The sequence below is a fragment of the Anthonomus grandis genome, chromosome 5 (genome assembly GCF_022605725.1).
Source record: "Anthonomus grandis grandis chromosome 5, icAntGran1.3, whole genome shotgun sequence".
Taxonomy (NCBI): Eukaryota; Metazoa; Arthropoda; class Insecta; order Coleoptera; family Curculionidae; genus Anthonomus; species Anthonomus grandis.
Genome location: NC_065550.1, coordinates 24,625,345 through 24,644,561, shown reverse-complemented (window position 1 = coordinate 24,644,561; position 19,217 = coordinate 24,625,345). Strand labels below are relative to the sequence as shown.

At 30.9% G+C, this 19,217-nt stretch overlaps 2 protein-coding genes across 7 annotated transcripts; one reads left to right on the top strand and one right to left on the bottom strand.

Annotated features, from left to right (window-relative positions):
- Nucleotides 1-469: 469 nt before the first annotated feature.
- On the top strand, nucleotides 470-14,170 carry LOC126736337 (RUN and FYVE domain-containing protein 2). 5 transcript variants are annotated; one of them, XM_050440648.1, is made up of 12 exons: nucleotides 470-713; nucleotides 5,153-5,331; nucleotides 5,964-6,073; nucleotides 6,128-6,335; nucleotides 6,387-6,547; nucleotides 6,605-6,757; nucleotides 6,832-6,979; nucleotides 7,034-7,174; nucleotides 9,540-9,637; nucleotides 13,361-13,577; nucleotides 13,637-13,861; nucleotides 13,914-14,170. In XM_050440648.1, exons 1-12 carry the CDS (start codon nucleotides 569-571, stop codon nucleotides 14,034-14,036), a joined length of 1,908 nt encoding a protein of 635 aa, XP_050296605.1. In that variant the 5' UTR covers nucleotides 470-568; the 3' UTR covers nucleotides 14,037-14,170. The 5 variants fall into 5 exon arrangements, 3 of the variants coding, with proteins under 3 accessions (XP_050296605.1, XP_050296606.1, XP_050296603.1); XM_050440646.1 differs by lacking the exon at nucleotides 470-713 and adding an exon at nucleotides 4,088-4,379; XR_007660653.1 differs by lacking the exons at nucleotides 470-713; nucleotides 13,637-13,861; nucleotides 13,914-14,170 and adding an exon at nucleotides 4,086-4,379 and having other exon boundaries at nucleotides 8,093-9,637; nucleotides 13,361-13,411.
- A 2,320-nt stretch (nucleotides 14,171-16,490) lies between these two features.
- Nucleotides 16,491-18,902, bottom strand: LOC126736338 (FAU ubiquitin-like and ribosomal protein S30). Of its 2 annotated transcripts, none has more exons than XM_050440650.1 (4): nucleotides 18,834-18,902; nucleotides 18,537-18,619; nucleotides 18,257-18,422; nucleotides 16,491-16,714 (listed from the first exon to the last, which is right to left on the bottom strand). In XM_050440650.1, exons 2-4 carry the CDS (start codon nucleotides 18,609-18,611, stop codon nucleotides 16,551-16,553), a joined length of 405 nt encoding a protein of 134 aa, XP_050296607.1. In that variant the 5' UTR covers nucleotides 18,612-18,619; nucleotides 18,834-18,902; the 3' UTR covers nucleotides 16,491-16,550. The 2 variants fall into 2 exon arrangements, with proteins under 2 accessions (XP_050296607.1, XP_050296608.1); XM_050440651.1 differs by lacking the exon at nucleotides 18,834-18,902 and adding an exon at nucleotides 18,704-18,754.
- Nucleotides 18,903-19,217: the final 315 nt, after the last annotated feature.

Genomic DNA, 19,217 nt, shown 5'->3' with positions numbered 1-19,217 from the left:
AGTCCTTGACTTAGTCTCGAACTGTTGTAGTGCAAGTGTCGCAGCCTGGTCTCCTGTGAAAATTGCGAAGGTTTTGCCTCTTGGCAGCCCTTCTCTCATCAGTTGGACACAGGTTTGAATTCCTATTATGCTTGCCTGTAAATTTGTTGTTTCGAGGCCCAGGTTTAGCATAAGTTGTCTGCCCTGTTGTTCGTCCTCCACCATGCCCACAGCTACCCCGATCTTGGATCGTTTGATTGCCGTGTGCCATACTGAGTAACCTCTTTGCCTGAGCCTGTTCGCTTCTGCGTCCAGTGGTCCCCTTTTTTCTTTGATGATAAAAGGTTTGTCTAGGTAGAAACAGTTAATAATCTAGAATAAAACTACTACTACTTTGCACTTAGTATTCGTGCGTATTTATCAAATTCCGCTGGATAGCTCCAGCCTTAGTAATGTCATGCCAGCAAAACAAACAACAGCTGCTTGTCACTTTTTTTAAACTAATATAATATTTTTTCCATAACAATAAGAGAAAAATGATAAGCTAAGTGATTAAGTGTTAAAAAACTTTTAATAATAGGTTAATAAAATGGCTGCCAGTAGTGAAGGTTCACCAACAACTCCCCGTGCAAGTACACCCCTTTATTCTCGAAGCTCCTCAGTGTCCTCTGAGTTTCAGTGGCAGAGTCTCCTGGTTGGAAAGCCTACCAAGAGTAAACAGAAGCCTCGAAAAGGTAAACAATCTTGTTTTATTTAAGATCTGAATAAATATCAAACAAGTTCCTGCACATGACCTAAAGTCACAAATCCTTATTGTATGTTCAATTTATTACTCTCAACCATTTATGTTAAGAAATTTATAAGCAAACGAGACACTGAAGTAAGTTCGTTTTTCCTCCCACAGCTTTTATAAATATATTCTGAACAGCATTAAATCTTTTTAATACAGCTTGTATAATATGGAGACCATAGCAGATTCTAATATTGACCTGGTAAAAGATCTAGCTAAATCTTTAAATAAATTTAAACTTAATTATTGTAATCAAAATATTACTTCTTTCAATAAGTTGTCCTGAAAATTGACAATTTACATTTAAAAATGGATTTATTATTACATGAACTACTATGTAACCTACTATGCTGGACTGCCTGAAGCTACAAGAGGACATGAATAGGGTCTTTGAATGGTGTGAAAGAAATAAACTACCCCTAAACTGTGACAAATGTAAAAAAATGACAATTTCCATTCTTCATGAAGAAATTTTATACCCATATATATTGAGTGGTTCTCGGTTGCTAGACTGTTCTTCAGTGAAGGATTTGGGCATTGAAGTAGATAAGAAGCTCACATTCAACCAGCATATAGCACAGGTCACTAGTTCAGCCTTAAAATCCCTCGGGTTTATAGTAAGGTCCACTTCTCAATTTAAGAATATATCCAGCTTGACTGTATTGTACAATTCATTAGTAAAGTCTAAATTAATGTATGGCTCTATGTTGTGGTTCCCCATCTATGATGTTCATGTTAACAGACTGGAGTATGTACAGCACAGATTCTTAAAGTTACTTTATTTTAAGTTGGATGGAGTATATCCAGTAAGAGGTGTGGAACAGGAGTACCTGCTGAATAAATTCAACTATTTGTCACTAAAGCAAAATACTATTCTCTCTAGTCAGATATTTTTATATAAACTTTGCAATAATAAAATTGAATGTTCTGAGCTCTTAGAGAGGCTACCTCTATTTGTTCCTCCTGCCAATACAAGGAGGCACCATATATTTTATCCCTCTCTTAACTTAACAAATCTGTCCAGCAAAGCTCCACTATGCCATGCTTGTACATGGTATAATCAGATGAATGCTATAGATGTCGACATCTTTAGCAGCACTGAATATGTTTTTAAAAAAAGGATGTGTTCGTCTCTTAATTTGAATGATACCTGATTATTTTTCTGTGATTATTATCATTTGGTTAGTGTGTATTATATTCTTACAATTATGCTATTGTTTTAAATTTTAAATTTTGTTATCACTCTATATTGGATCTTATATTATTTTTTTGTACTACTTATTTAAGGTGCTTATAACTTGTACTGTTTTAATTTTAATTATTTCGATTGTCTTGTAATTGGGAATTTTCCTGTTGGACAATAAACTATTTGAATTTGAAATTTGAATTTGAATGAAGTCTGCATTTATATAGCATTAACTTTTATAGTTATTTTTAATATATTATAGCTTAGTTTTAATATAACTACTAGTAACTATAATTAGTTTTCCAGCATTCAATAAGCATTTTGTATCTATATACCTACCATTGATATGGTCACCATGGTCAAATGCAAGTGGTTTTTAAAAATTTTTGAAGACATGTTGGTTTTGTCAGTTGCTCAATCATCTTGAGTTAAGAATTATATTTTTGAGACAAAAGTTTCTTTGTTCTCTTATTTTAGAGACTGCAATTCTCAAACATTTTTACTATAAAGCAAGTATACTAAAACCTAACTTAAAAAATCAAAGTGAAATAAGTTGTATGCAATTTATTTTCTCTAAAGAGATATACATTACTAATTCAAAAAGGCATTTAGAAACAGCAGAAAAAATTAAAGGATAAAATACATAGACGCTATAATATATAGGAATTTGGGAATCTAATAAAAATGATATAATTTGAAACAGTATAACAATAACATATACAAAATCGCACTTTTTAAGTCCCCATCATATTTGTAAAATTATATAGTATTTAGAACTCATATACATAATATTAATGATAGGGGTAAAATTGCAAATTGAAACATATCACAGAACTGAAATTTTGGAACATAGTTTTTCATATAACATGGCAAGATTTTTCAACTCATTGCCAAATGTAACCCTTCCACACAACCCTTCCAAACTTGTCTTTACATTGTATTTTTATATTATTTTAATTTTTCTTCCGCGGTTCTTTTAATTCTTCGTTTTTCTGTCTCTGATTTCTCCAAATAACCTAGGTTAAGTTGCTCGGGGAGGTGTTAGCCAATACCTCATCCGTACTTCTCCCTTTTGACTAATACAACAAGTTTTCAGATTGTCATTTTGTTTTGTAATTGTCTTTAAATATTAGTTTCAAATAAAGACATTTATTATTATTAAAATGCTAATAAGATTAAAATAAATAGAGTTCTTATATGTATAATATTTAATTTAAGAAGATCTTACATAAAAAAATTGTGTTAGCGCACAGTCTCCAATGCTAATAGGCATAAAAACATTTAATTCCTTTAGAAATCAAAATTTATGCGTTATGGAAAAAATCTTTATATTTTTTCTTATTTTCATGAAGCTGTCCTTGAATATCAAAGATATGACTTTATGTTTATATGAACTTTTTACTTAGGACGCTACTAACCTTAATTATCAGGGCACATCCTGAATCCCATTGTTCTGTGATTGATGAATATAAAATTGTCAAATGACTGATAAGCTACTATCAGGACATGGGAAAATAGGAATTTTTTGAGAACTTAAAGTGAATGTTATGTTTTATTAATAGTTTCACCACTTGGTGAATCTTAAAGACATATTTATCTGGAAAAAACCTCAACAAACTTCAAACTGAACTAAACAACCTGAAGTAATATAAATACTTAACTCACAACCATATGTTTTCACTTTGTGTGAAAATATTTCTAAAGAGATTCATATAATTCCAATTATTGCTGCTAATGAATCTTATTGTAGCAGTATACATTTTAAAGCTTTAAATTTGGTGGCTTTTAGACCTTGATTTACTAAATTGTCGATAATAAGAAAGTTGAAGCTTGTTGCTGAAGGTTTGAGGTACAAGAGACATTCTTATATGAAATCATTGTAAGTAATAAATGTGTTTCTTTAACTGAAATATCGTGAGAACTTTTATGGCAATTCCTTCCCTGCAATATTAATAAAAATGCGATGTAAAAATAAATGCAGCAATAATTTAAATACAATTCAACTACGCCTTACTGCGCCCCAACACGCAACATGATTTCCTTAATATGTTATCGACCCGCTCCCTTTCAAAACAAAAACATCCCTTGCGGCGCAGAAGCTGCCGATCCGGAAAATCGATACAAACAGTCTTCCGCCAGTATGATTACACTTTCCTGCGAATTTGAATAATTTCTTGAATCAGCGTGCAAAACTAAACGTTTTAAAAACAATGAAAGTGCAAGAACTACCGGAAAATGGTTGCGCGAATGTCGAACAAGAGATGGCCGGTGCCCAGGACACCATTTACCTGTGCAACTTCCGGGTGTCCGTCGATGGCGAATGGTTGTGCCTGAAGGAATTGCAAGACATTGAATTTAATATGCAGGATTCCATTAATAGTAAAATTATGTCGCCACCCACACCAGAACCTATGTCCCTCTTTGGTACATACAATATGCACTTGTATTATTAAATAATTGAATATTTTTTTTTAAATCAGGAATAATTTTATGTTATTTTTATCTTTTTAATGTCTAAAATTTTTTAATTGCTTTTGGAATTTTATGATTATATTTATCAGTGGTGACTCTTGGTTTGTTTAATGGAGAGGTTAAAGAAATTATTGAAAGCAATTTGATTCTTACATGTAAATATCATTTATTCAAAAGGTAACATTTTTGTTATAGAATTTCTGATTTAGACTAATGTATTTAATTTTATTTGAGGTCTTTGAAGATTCATTTAGTTGATGGTCTTGGAAATAGTTTTTCATATCTTTCAAAAAATGTTAGGAATTTTTCAGTTTATTCATATGGAGTCATTTTCTGATTTTTCCAGGCATTTAATATATTTTTTTATTTTATTCCAGATTTTTGCTATACCTTCCAGGCATTTTGCGTCATTCGCAATGATAATAGTTTTCATGTTTTTCAAAAAATTTAAATAGTTTTTGGTTTTGATCCCCAGGCATTTAAATTTATTTCTTCCATTTGAAGTTCTAATCATTTAAAGTAATTCTAAGTCTCTAGTTCTATATTCAATGAAGTTTAAATTAAATAAATTTTCTGAGAGTAAATTTATTTATCATAAATTGATTAATACATTTCAAATTTTCATATAAATCATGACTCTCTAGCACAGATCTGCACTAAAATACATATTATAAAGTTAAACCTTGACAAAATACCTGACTTAATTCCCGATTTTCTTCTTTCAGGCCGTGATCCAGTAGTAATTGAACGAAGTAACCTTGTAAACATTAGCAAACTAGTTGTTAAAGAACTAATCGAGCAATCCTTAAAATATGGCCGAATGCTTGACTCAGACCACATGCCCCTTCAACACTTTTTTATTGTCTTGGAACATGTCTTGCGGCATGGATTAAAACCTAAAAAGGTACTGTAAAATCACGTCCCATCAGAATTGAATAGACATATTACAAAAATAGATGCATACAAAATATGTATTTGTATAATTTACACTAGAAAACCTTAATATTTCAATTAGACCCTTAACTATCTATTACTGATCTGGTAGCACTTCACTGTTGTATCCTAGATACTGTTTATTTATTAATTCACAAAGTGACATCTTTCATCTATAAGCAAAAAATAAAACTACAAGCTAATATACATAAGTTTGCAAATAATTCAACCTATAATATAAATTTACAAATTAATAACATACAGATTAAAATACTCAAACCTATCACACAAAAAATACACAATCAATATTATTTGCTATCAAAAAGTGAATATTTTCTTGACTTCATACAAAATTTAAATGAAAAGTTGGGTTTTTGCAAAGCCTATCTACTTAATTAACTGGAGTGCCTTAGGTCCTGGGTGTATAAAAAATCAATAATATAAGTAAATAATTTTATTTAAGATTTCATATAAGTTTATAATTCTTCTAAATATGCGAATAAGTCTTATTTTCTTCTGATGAGCGCATATGAACGAAGTTGATAAATTCTTTCTAAAAAGTAAACTACTAAAAAGTATTCTTAATTGATCAAACGTCTTTAGGGGCTACTTGGACCGAAAAAAGAACTATGGGACATCTTGCAGCAGGTTGAAAAATACGCACCGGAAGCTCAAGATATTACATCTAGTGTTAAGAATCTCCCTACAGTTCGGTATGGCTCAATTATTTGTGATTTTTAACGATCTATTTTCAATGTTTTTAACAGAACTCATATGGGCCGAGCACGTGCATGGCTCCGAATAGCTCTTATGCAAAAGAAACTTGCTGACTACCTAAAAGTTCTCATCGATCACAAAGACGAAGCTTTAGTAGAATATTTTGAGCCAGACGCTTTAATGTTAAGCGACGAAGCTATCGTCATCATAGGGTTGTTGGTTGGCTTAAATGTCATTGATTGTAATCTGTGTGTTAAAGTAAGTATCTTCTCATAAGAGCTGCTAAAACTAACACCAACATATTTAAAGGAAGAAGACTTGGATTGTCCTCAAGGCGTGATAGATTTCTCTCTTTATCTCCGTTCTCCAAACCATATTTCAGCCGAATCCAATAACGATGAACAAGGTGATAATATGGTAACCGTTTTGGACCAGAAAAATTACATTGAGGAACTAAACAGGCATTTAAAGTAATTCCCAACTTCTATTGGTGTTCACCAAAATTACTGAGATATGTCTTATTTTAGTGCAACAGTGGCAAACTTACAGACTAAAGTGGAAAGCCTGACCACCACCAATGCTCTCATGAAAGAAGATTTGGCTATTGCCAAAAATAATCTTATGGCCCTCTATGAGGAAAATCGTCAGCTAAGGGCTGAGTGCGGTAAAGATCCCGGAGGGTAGGTAATAGACTTTAAAATTATTATTAAATGTATCTTTTTGAAGTTTTTAATTTAAGTTAAAATGATTTCAGTTATGTTATGAGCCTAAGTGGGGTTAATATTATAACAACTAATGATAGAGAAGGGAGAGTTCCCACTGGAGAACTTGAAGAACTGAAGCAAAGACTGGAGGAAGAACGTAGATTAAGGCAGGAAGCTGATCATGAATTGGAGCTACAAGTAAATCGTTTAATTAGGAATTATTTACCTCTTTCTAACTATGGTTAATTTCAGATTTGTCTAAAAGCAGAGATGGAAGTTGCCATGAAACTACTGGAGAAAGATATTCACGAGAAGCAGGACACAATTATTTCTCTTAGGAGGCAATTGGACGATATAAAACTGATTAATTTGGAAATGTATAAAAAGCTTCAGGTAAGTGCTTTATAAAGTATAATAAGTTTTTTTTAATGGGATATTTCTAACAGAGCTGAGAATAAATTGAATGTGCACCATCTCAATCTGGTCAAGGAAATTTTTGAATAACTAACGTTATTCAAATTTTTTATTACAATTTTTAAAAGGTTACTTAACAACACTTAACAACGATACAAATAACATTAAGAAATATTTATTATAGTTTCCAAGAATAATATTGAAATCTCCTTGGTTTCTGGTGATATATTGTTATTTAGCTTTAATATTTGTTTTTAATATTGATATATTGTTATTTAGCTATCTATGATCTTAAGATTGTTGGGGTAAAATCTTAAGAAAGGCCAACAAAAGCATTTTGGCTTTTGGCCCTTGCTGTTGGGCAAAACCACAGAAAAATTCATTGAAACACTTCTCGTTAGAAATTCACCTCTTTCAGTAAGTTGATCTGCTCAAAGGAAGTTTGTTATATATTTGACGGATAAAGTCTTATCTCTTTTCAGAATCATCTTTTAAAGATTTATTGAACTAGTGACATTGGTAACACATCTTGTTTTTGTTATTGCTCTGTTTAATCTAAAACCATTGATTACCGGTTAGATAAAATTAAGTATTTACTCTGATAGAGTGTAAGTTTTAATGATTTTATATTTTGAACCCCATTTATCTTACCTAAGGCCCAAGAGGTTCATTCATGATTATCAATTAAAAAATTTCTAAATTTTTGTTCTCAAGTAAAAAAATTGAATTTATTTACTTTCTTTTCTCAAAAGGTATTCCGGTTTCAACCCGATTTCTATTCAATTCAACTTGCCGTAATTGAATGGATCACCTTATAGAGTTTAAATAATTACTGACCAAATTTGGATGGGACGCCCTGTATATCAAAAAAATATAATTTGTCTTGACCCATTATAGGAATGTGAAATGGAGTTGACCCAAAAAGGCGAAATGGTCAGTCGTCTACAAGCCAAGGCCGGCCAAATCGGCAAGATCCTTAATAATCTCGAAAAATATAATCATTTGCTAAAAGACGAGAAGAAATCGGGCGACAAACGTACCGAGAAACGACAATGCACTAAAAACGATATTAGAGAACACGCCCTCAAAAAGCTGAATATTAATTTGAGCAAGGACATTACTAATAAAGATCTGAAGGGTGGCGGTGGGTCGTCTAAAGAAGAAATATCTCCTAAGCCGGATTCGAGTAAGGAAGTTGAAAAATCTACGGAAGAAACGGGTAGACTCTCCTCGGACTCTACGGATTCCTTTGTTAAGTTGGATTTAGAGTCCGAAGAGAAAAATGAAGCTTAGGAGGTGTTCATTCTCGAGGCGTTCGGCGTGCTTGTTTTGTCGTTGGGAACCTTGTTAGTATTTTTGCTGTTTGTTCATCTTCTGTGTTGCCTCGAAGCACAATTCAAATATCTTTAATGATTTTTTTTAAATTTTTATAGGAAATATTTTTCATTCAATAGCGAAATTGATACAAGGGATGTGATAAACAGTGGTGGCTCCTCCGTTAGGTCATTGGCAATCAATGTCTATCTTCGAAAAATGTATTTTTGTTTAACTGTATTTGAAGATTATTTCAAATGGCTAAAAAATATGAAAAATTATATATTTTTTTAATTATTGCCATTAATAATTAAAATTAATAATGGTAAACATATGAATAAAATATTTAAAATGATTTAAAAAATATTAAAGTTTCTGGAATAAAAGTACTGCAAATGACTGAAAGATATGAATTACCTCCGAAAGTCTGAAAAATATAAAAGATATTTCAAATACACAGAAGACGAAAATCAATGCCTGTAATAAAATTAAGAAAATACATCAAAAGATCTGAAAGATATAAACTTATTCCAAAGAGCTGCATTAAAATAGAGTACTTGAACGTCTTTAAAAGAAAGTATTCTGAGAAAAAATTAGACATCTGGAGCCTGGAAAACATAAACAATTATTTGCAATATGTGTAATAAAAATGAAAAGTATTTTAAAGATGTAATAACGTCTGGAACGTATAGAAAACGACTTTAATTGTCTGAAAGCTATAAAAAATGTCTGCATTAAAAATGTTTGAATGATTGAAAAACTAAATATTTTGTAATAAATGTAAAAAAAAAACATTGAATTTGAAAATGTAATATAGTTGGACATCTGGAATCACTTTTAAACCTCAATCAGCTCATGTTAAGGAAGTTCTTATCATTAATTAATCAACTAATACTTTTAAAAAACTTCTAAACACTCGTTGCATATAATACTAAACTGATATTGATGACTTCTTTATCCTGCCTATTGATCGAACCACGAGCCGCCACTGGTAATAATTAAAAGAAAAATTAAGTTTCGCTTATTTTAGGATTGTGAGGCGTCTTTAAAACATAAAACGGAGTTAGTAAACAAGCTAGAGGCTAAGGCACAAAATTTGACCGATACAATTCAGTCTCTCGAAACTAAGTAGGTATATTTTTTGTTATTTTATCTGGTGATCGTAATGTTAAAAAAATATATTAAAAGCCCAACTTGCACAATATTTTTTTGTACATACCTACATGCGATTATTACTATTTTGCTATATCGTCGATGCTTCTACTAACATATATTTACTATAAAAGCCATTAGATAGTTAAATGTATCATAAGTATTTCTCATTATCCATTGAACTGTTGGCAAACCTTCACTACGGCAGCTATTAATAGTAGATAAACCATTATTTAATTAAAATGGTTTAATTGATGGTAGTTTTAGGATTGAACTATATTAAATTATTATATGGATATTTTATAGATACATTGTAACAGTGATTATAGATAGTCATATATATTTTTAACTGCGATGTATTTTGGCAATATTTACTGTAATAATTCAATAAATTTTAGGCTTAATAAAAATACAAAATGTAAATTTATTGGAGTTTTTCTTAGTGTTCCCTTCACAAGACACATTAAATTTATTTAAATTTTGTTACTTGTACACTTATTATCTATTATTTTATTTTAGTTATTTAGGTTGTTGTATTGTTGGTTTGCCATTAGTTTATTTTTATGCTATTGTTTTTCTGCTTATTTTTTATGATTTTTGCATACATTTACATAACACACACAATAAAAAAGGTAAATCATGGCGGACGATTTTTTGGCGTATGAATGGGAAATATATATACATTTTTTATAATGGTTTACGCAACAACTCTTTTAAATTAGATCACGCTAGTTTTTTCTAATTATTTCTCTTTAAGAGTAAGCAAAGAACTTTTTCTTTTCATATTTCTCACATTTTACTATTAGTAAGAATTTGAGACTTTTTACAATCAAAAATATGCCAGATCTATGCTAAATCCTATAACTTGTTTATAATTATTGGTAACTTTTGGTATAGAATCACAATCAGTAGAGAATCAAAATAAGTGGAGGGAGACTGCAGGTTTTCATTTTACCACAATTAGTAGAATTTGATAAGACAAGTTAAGATGTTGGCATTTTTCGCCTTTGCTATTTTCTCTGCTTATTTTTGACGATTTACATACACATTCCATTACAAATACCTCTACTATCTTATACAAAGAAGTGAAGGTTTTAAGCTATTAATGCCGGGTTTCCACCAAGCGGACAGTACAAAAACAAAACACAGACTCAGTCCGTTTGTGACAGTTCGCGAACTGTTCTGAAACATTTTTGATGTTTTCAGAACTTTTTAGTCTGCGAATAGAGTTTTACGAACACAAACAGTGTCCCGGCGAGTGTCGGTAACTTCAAAGGGTCCGCGTGTTCTAGAAATGTTTGTCTGCTTGGTGTAGACTTCTTGAGACAGTTTGTTTTTAATTTCGTTGTTGTGATTAAGTGGTTTAGTCTAATTTTAATGCGTAAAGAGAAAACGTCGCAATGTCTATTGTAAGTATTTCAATTTATTTATATCAAAATAGTGACACGTACAAACCGGTATATGCACTTTTAGGATACTTCTAAAAAAGTGAGTCAATTTAATTGAGGGCTACAAAAATTTTAGAAGCTTATGGGAAAAAAAATATGAATTCTATAATGCCTACCTTAACCGTGTACTTTAAAACCTCGATCAGTGCGTTACATACTTCTGGCACAATTCTTGATATAGATGGTACCGATACTTAAATAAATATATTAAACTATGGTACGAATCTCCTGTTGCTAGAAACCTCAATGTAATGGCAAAACGATCCACTGCTGGGATAGAGTCTCTGTAGTTGGTGTTGCTCTTGCTAATGATAGGGCCAATTAAACAAAATAAATTTTCAAAATCTGTGCTTGACATTCTTAAAAAGTTCTTAAAACTTGATCGCAGTTCACCTCCTATATTTATATCATCTTCTCTTAGATCTTGCAATAGTTTAGAAGTCACATTTTCTCCTTTTCGCCTTAAAGACGGTCTAACCCAAAATCGACGTTTATTTTTGTTCTTTTTATTCATAATAAAATATGCAGCTCCTAGCAAAAATAAATCCTCGTCGTCTTGTCTTATTGGTGCGCGCCACATTTTCACAAATTCCGTGTCCGGTGTCTCGATGTAAAGTGAATAAAACTTAAACAGGACATAAACAGTTTTTATTGATTTCAGTTCGATGCTGGTGTAAACAGAAAGTCCGTTAGGGACACAACAGTTTTGAAACAATTTCAAAACAAAACTGTTCGAATTTTCTGTTCAAACGAACAGTTCGTATTTTGTTTTTGTCCTATCCGCTTGGTGGAAACCCGGCATAAGAATGGTAAACCCAGGCTCTTTTATTATATTTTTAAAAGTAATTTAAATAACACTGTTACTTCTATTCAAACTTGGCCCAAACTGATTACCCTAGTTTTTTTAAAATTTTCCTCTTAAGGTAAATGAATTTCTATTTTCTCTTTTTGTTAAAGTTTACGATTAGTAAGGTCTTTTACAGCCAAAAATATACCATCTCTTAGTCAAATATCACGTTTATATTATAACGCATTTAATAATTAGTAACTTTATAGTCAAGTTATGATTCTTTTTTCTTAGATTATTTTAACTGTTTGGGTTAGAAAGAAGTTTCTATTGTAAAGACGGATTTTTCTTATTGTTAGTATTTCATTCAATTTTTGTTTTACTATTTTCATTGCAAAAATTATTAATAATATAAATACAAAAATGCATGAGTAATCAATCAGTGAAATCGTTAGGTAAATGATCTTACAGATTTACCAGTTTTAGAGATGGAGTTTGTTTCTACATGGGTAATTTGGGAAATATATCTACAGGTGGTTACTAAATTAATAGGTTTAGTCTTTTAGTAATATATTCTTTGGGTCAAAATATGGTATATTTAATTATAACACTTTTCCGTTTTTTTTTCAATCAATATGGTGTCAAAAATAACTCTGTAAAGTGTATTTTTCTATTTCTGACTTGTGAATTTTTTGAGATATTTGTTAAAAATTTGAATCACATTTTATTCTTATCCAACCGCACATTATTTTTAAATTTATTTAACAAAAAATAAATACCTAAAGTAAGAATGTAATGTGAAATATATTGTGCTTTTTAGCCTCTGTTTTCTGACGGCATCAATGAAGTGTTGATTCTTCAAAAGGAGAAGAATAAAAACTTCAATAGGTTGTTTTCCATAAGTTCATAGTTTATCCAACTCTTGTTTCTTATAATTTAATTAAAGAAATTTCTAAGAGAAATAAAAAGTCCCAGAACAGAAACAATGTTTTTGTTTTTTTATAATTTATGTTGTTTCGTTTTTAACATTGTTTTAGTGCATACATAGGCTCTGGACACAGAATATTAAATTTAAATTTTTTAAATGTTGTTTTTGTTCCTAGATTCTTTTATTGATGATTTAAAATAAATCCAAATACGAGTAAAGTACAAACGGAAAAAAAAGTTACATTAACTGTCATCGTATTTAAAAAAATACGCGTCCTAACGTCCATCAGAAAAAAATATAAATTCTCATTTTCCTTACTAGCAAATTAACTTTGTTATCCTGTACATTACAAAAAGAGGCTCAACATGAAAAGTGACACAAAGGAAGTGTCATATTATATCATTGATCAACCAGCTCGGTAAATAGTCCTGTAGGTATTTATTCAAGTAAACCTATACATACATCAATTCTTGTTTTTTTTTTAGTTTTGTTTCCTCTTAATTCATTAAATACGTAAGATACCAACCCATTTTTAGGTTAAAACATTGCGAAGAAACCCGTATGTCAATGGAACGAGTAAAGCGCGAGCTCCATCAGCAAGCAGCGCAAGTAGAAGAGCAAGCGAACAACATTGAAGAAGACCTCAAGGTTGAAAGAGAATGGCGAATATCTTTGCAAGAAACGATGCAACAAGACAGAGAGCGAATATCCAAGTTGCAACATGAAAATGGACAACTTAAAATTGTAGCTGACGTGAGTCTCATAATAGTTTATTATCCAGCTCTAAAATTAACATATTTTTGTTTGTAAAGAAATATGCCAATCTTCAGGAAGATTATTACACCCTAAAAGATAACTGTTTGGAGCAAGAGCGCACCCTCGAAGAACTCGGGGGTAAACTAAAAGAAGCGAAACTGCAAGTGTCTGAAATGAAAGAGGAAGTTAATAGAAGCAAATCGGATGGTTTATGGGTGAGCGACAGTACGGCCACACACTGTAAATCTTGCAAAAAAGAATTTAGTCTGACCAGGAGAAAAGTAGGTTTGTTAAATTTTTAATGTTCATTATGTAAATTTCGACATTTTGCAGCATCACTGTCGCAATTGTGGCGAGATTTTTTGTAATGCGTGTTCTGATAACTCGATGTCACTACCGTCGTCTGCGAAACCAGTAAGGGTCTGTGATGACTGCGTAATAGTAGCGAGTCGATGATTTTAACTGCACTAATATAGGAGATTCATGTACATAACTTCGGGAAATTATTAAGAGATAAATTGTTAAATATTAAGAAATATATGTCAATGTTATTCCGATTTTTATTAAAAGATTTGTACTTTTTTTACTGAGATGTAAATGGGTATAATTTAAATTAATAGACATAGGCCATATTATGTTGGTTGAGAATTGGTGGGGATAGTACAAAAAACTTGCATGTTTAGTTTACAGGTTCTGAAAGAAGTTACGACGTCTTATAGATGAAGCTTCAGGTTTTTCAAAATATCTAAAAAAAAATCAAAAAGAGAACTAAATTGATTATTATTATTAAAAACGAGATTTTAAATTACTACAGATATTAATAAATTCTTATATTATTTAACAAAAGTGCAAGTGTAATATTTAATGTAAAAAGTAATGAAAATTAGCAGCACATTTTTGACCATAATATATAAGACGCTTCAAATATTTTCTTTGCATCGACATGCAGCGGAGTTTCTAAAGATGAATTTACGGGTAAAAACGTTATTCTGGCTTAACTTATTTTTTTAGTAATTATTAGTGTTCTTAAGAGAATATTTTTATGTTATATTTGCAATATTATTAAACGAGCGTTTATTTTATTCCAAAATATTGAATTGCTGAAGACAGGATTGAGGGTAAAACCGTGGTCGTGAGTTGAGGATATTACTTAAGGTGGTTTAGGTTGGCATACTTTTTTAATAATTTTAAAGGCGAAGGGTGTTTTGTGATCACAAAGATTTATTGACTTGTTAAATCTTTCTGATCGTAAATCACAAACCCTTGACCAGAGGACGAGACTATTAGTAAAACAATATAAAACTAAATTCTCACAAAAATCGAGTATTTCTAATTTTCCTTTTTGTTTTGTTTGACGCATTTATCGATACTACATTTACACCGAAAAGATGACACTGAAAATATTCTGTCAGTATTGTAATGGCCGGTACAGATTTTTTCTAGGAAAAGAAATTTGACAACATTTATCGAATGTTTTCGGATGGTTGTAAGCAAACTTGCTGACGAAAGATTCATAGGTGAATGATAATTAAACACTAAAACTACAGTTACGTTCGGATATAACGGACCCTAAAAAATCACTCAAATTCATTCGTTTTATCCGAAGTTTGTTATAACCTGTAAAACAATTATATGCACATATTTTGTGTTCTAATATACAAAGTAAATTAAAGTAAAACCAATTGATACATAATAGTTTGTTTTTTTTTTAAATAAAAAATATATATATTTATATAGAAATACACACTACCAAAAACTAATATGTCCAAATTCTAAATGTTCATACGTAATATAGATACATTTTTTATGTTTATACATATGTATTTAACCAGATATTAAACGTTAACATATTATTAATGAAAAACACAAATAAAAAATTACAACACCTAAATTTACTTTATGTAATCAGTAATTTTTGATTGGGTAATATTCCCGTTACAAAAATTAATGTTGTTCGTATAGTTTTCAAGATTACAAAAAGAATCATCCGTTAAATTTTCTCTTGTAACCATATCATTATCAATTCACGTATATTCGCTAAAATTGAAATTTCTTCTTAACTTGTTCCTTCACCAAATTTTTCACATCTAAATCAGGTTCTGATTCTTCTTCTAACGGCTGCTTCTCCAACCATTAATTTAGTGATATGTCATCATCTGACTCATATTCAAACTACTTTCTTGAAAATCCATAATGCTTAAACAACAAACTACAATAAAAGTTGTATAGAGAAATTTTTGTTGTGTCCATTACATTTAACATTTTGAGAACAATTTTTCTGTAATTACAATTTAAAGAATGTATTTTCCATACTTCTTGGTCCATAGGCTGGAGTTTTGAACTTGAGTTTGGCGCAGTGAATACCGACAAAAAGTTCGTTATAAAAGGAAAAAAAGATTCTAGATCAGCAAAAACAGGTTCGCTATAACCGGTAGAAAAATACATTGGACTTTTAAAAAAGCGAATTTTGATACCCTTAGTATCTCAAAGCATAATAGTTTAAAGAACTCTTCTAATTTCACAACGACCATTGGAAGTTGTTTGCAATAAGAACAACCTAGAAATTCCAGTTTTCGGGATCGGGATACAGTTTCGAAATCCCGGGACCGATCCTAATTATATTTTGAATAAAATATTTAACAGTAATAACAGTATCCCGAGCAAATAAAAATGCAGTTAACTGAAAACATATTATTTAAAAATTCAGAGACGAGATCTAAGTTTAGTCGCAAATATGACCGCCGAAGAAAAGGCTCTTTCAGCTTCGACACCTGTTGGCGGTACTGTCAGTAAATATTCATAACTATATGTTACAAAAAATCGGGATTTTCGGGATTAAAACCCTTAAAATAAGCCAAGGAAATCAACAGAGGTAACTTTGATTTAAAATTTAAAATCAAACGACCTATAGTTTAAACAAGAGTCTTATTTATTAAAATATTATTGATACATAAAATGCAAAAAGATAGCTTATGTGGCTGGGCCAGAGTTGGAGTTGGGTCCACGGCGACGTCCAAAGGAAGCTACAACGTTGACGAACCTCCTGTTGTACTGAATGCGCCTCTTAGCTCTGCCAGTCTTCTTCTTTTTCTTCTCTTGTTTATCTACTTTGGGGGTCTGACCTTTTACTTTTCCTGGAAATAACAGAAAATATTAACAAACTGTTGTTTGCGAAAAGGTAGCAGAGAGAGGGTGGAAAAATACTATAAATAGAATAACATTTATAACTTTTAAGGTATAACAAAACTAACTTTGAAGCTACTGTATAAACTCAGGTAGTGTATCAAGGTGTTTCTATGTTAAATTGTAAGGTGATATAGTATTATAGATAGAGGTAATAATTATAAAATTATTCATTCATGACTTGCAAACAATCAGTCAAAAAAGTGTTCATACACTGATCTTTTTTAAAATATTCTTTATATCTTTACTTTTTGTAATATGTTTTGTGCTTTTAGTTTATATTTATTTACATTGTTGGATTATGGAAAAAGAAGATATCAACATAATAGTGAATCAATTGGAAACTCTTATGCCACCATACAATACATATTAAATCAGTATAAGGGTGCAACACAGTAAAGCCACACTCTGATTGTTTCAAGAAGTTAAATACATGGGAAGAGTCTCATGTAGGAAATATTTAAAAAATGCCAGGGTTTCAAAAACAGAAAAAATCTACCACTTTTAAAGAATTTTCAAAAAATATTAGTCCCAAGTTTTGGGAACCTTTGTCACCTTTATTAGCAAAACAAAATACAGGTTTAAAAATTGAAAAATTCTGTTTGTCCAATTCTGAAGCATGGCATTATAGACCACCATGTCTATTTAAATATTAAATAAGGAATAACCTTAACACCAAAGTGTTAAAAAGCTTGGTCTTGAGAGTCATTATTTCATCTCCCATTAACTTAATAGAACAGCTATGGAAGGAACTGAAGGTTCAACTAAGACAACATCCATTTAAAAACAGAAGATCTCAATAACAGGATAAGTCGCAAGACATTAGTAAGACAACCTTCCCTAAAAGTTACAAGAAAGGCTTGTGTTTAGTCTTCCAAAAATGCATACTGGCAACTAACCACAATCTTAAGCATTAAGTTATTTTCCAATTTTTTAATTGAAAATACTTCTGTGTGGAGACTTCTAATAAATTTTTTTGTTAATAATAGTATTTAATATTCCATTGTTCAAATAGTGTTATAAAAGCATTTTTATTTTGTTCCTATTACTCCTAGTAATAGATGCTGAATTTATTTGTAGTTTAAGTTAAAAGCACACCATAAAAATATTTACTAAATATGATATTTTGACTGATGATAGATCTACTTTAAAAGCCTGAAATTTTCACTTAATTGTGAAACTTTCAATGAAATATCATAAGAATCATAACATCTATGAGCCAACTACCCTCTGACTTGCCATGTTATTACAGTTAATAATCTAACAAGATAAATAAATTTCTTTGCTTAATGATAAAATATATGTGATACTGTTCAAAAGATTTAACTTTTCATGTCTAATAATCCAACCCTACAAAGAAACCACTAACAGTTGCCTGAAAACACTACAATTCTTCAACAAAGTCTTGGAAATCATAGGATCCCCGAAAAATGTAAATTTTGAAATGGGGTGGACAAGTGGAATATTTATTAAGTTACAAATAAAGTGCTTACCTGCACGAGCCAAAGAACCATGGACTTTACCACCAGGAAGACCAACAGTCAATTCAATGTCAGTTTGTTCAAACCCACTGACCAAAGCATCATCAGCTACAGGGCTACCAGCAGCATATAGTTTTACTTCGGCAATATGGAGACCTTCCAAAGCAGCAATACGTTCCTACAAGAAAAGATTGAATGTGAAAACCCAACAAACGATAACGTTTTGTCACCTAATTGAAGACTAAAGGCTGAAGTATATAGCTAGACTTAATATAAATTCTTGATTACTCACTTTGATTTGGCCGATGGAGTCGGACTCCTGGCAATCGAGAACGTGAGTTTGCAATCCTCTGAATACCAACTGCATGTTGATCGCTGAAAAATAAGAGAAAACGTTGTAAAATATGATAACACATGCACGTTGTTGCACCACTTTAAAACACTCAATATCGTACTAACTTTTTGCACTGGGATTTTTTAAATTGGATATGTGTATGTGAAAGGGTGGTTTCTACACTATTTTAATTAAAAAAAGTACGGAAAATCAGTGAAAAATATGTAAAATTTGCAAAAGGAAAAACAACCCTACCTTTTATCAAGACTTATGTCAAAAGAGAAAGATGGCGGCCGGCGATGGTGAAAGGAACGTGGAATAAATGAATGACACTTGACAGAGACTCAGAGGCAGTGTTGCCAGTGCTTACAGCAAAAATATTTCTAGAAAGGCGGTATATGTTCTAATTATTTATTTATTTATAATATTTAATGTATGTAATAGTAGTTTAGGCCAATTTTACATTTAAATATACCTGCAAATTTAAAATAATATTAACAAGCATTGAGCAATATGTAATAATTTGATAATTTGAAAATCGTTAGATCTACGGATAAACCGTAGTATTGGCAACAAAACAAGGAATAGGCAGAAGGCAGTGCCTGGGGTTTCGTCTATAGAGCTTTCCGTTTGCAAGTC

Bases quoted from the DNA above. Each gene is read 5' to 3' on its own strand.
- LOC126736337 (XM_050440646.1), top strand. From the start codon at position 4,166: ATGAAAGTGCAAGAACTACCGGAAAATGGTTGCGCGAATGTCGAACAA. The intron at 6,980-7,033 runs GTAAATCGTTTA...GGTTAATTTCAG, and splicing joins ATCATGAATTGGAGCTACAA to ATTTGTCTAAAAGCAGAGAT. The intron at 7,175-9,539 runs GTAAGTGCTTTA...CGCTTATTTTAG, and splicing joins AAATGTATAAAAAGCTTCAG to GATTGTGAGGCGTCTTTAAA.
- LOC126736338 (XM_050440650.1), bottom strand. From the start codon at position 18,611: ATGCAGTTGGTATTCAGAGGATTGCAAACTCACGTTCTCGATTGCCAG. The intron at 18,423-18,536 runs GTGAGTAATCAA...CTTTTCTTGTAG, and splicing joins ACTCCATCGGCCAAATCAAA to GAACGTATTGCTGCTTTGGA. The intron at 16,715-18,256 runs GTAAGCACTTTA...TGTTATTTCCAG, and splicing joins TGGTTCTTTGGCTCGTGCAG to GAAAAGTAAAAGGTCAGACC.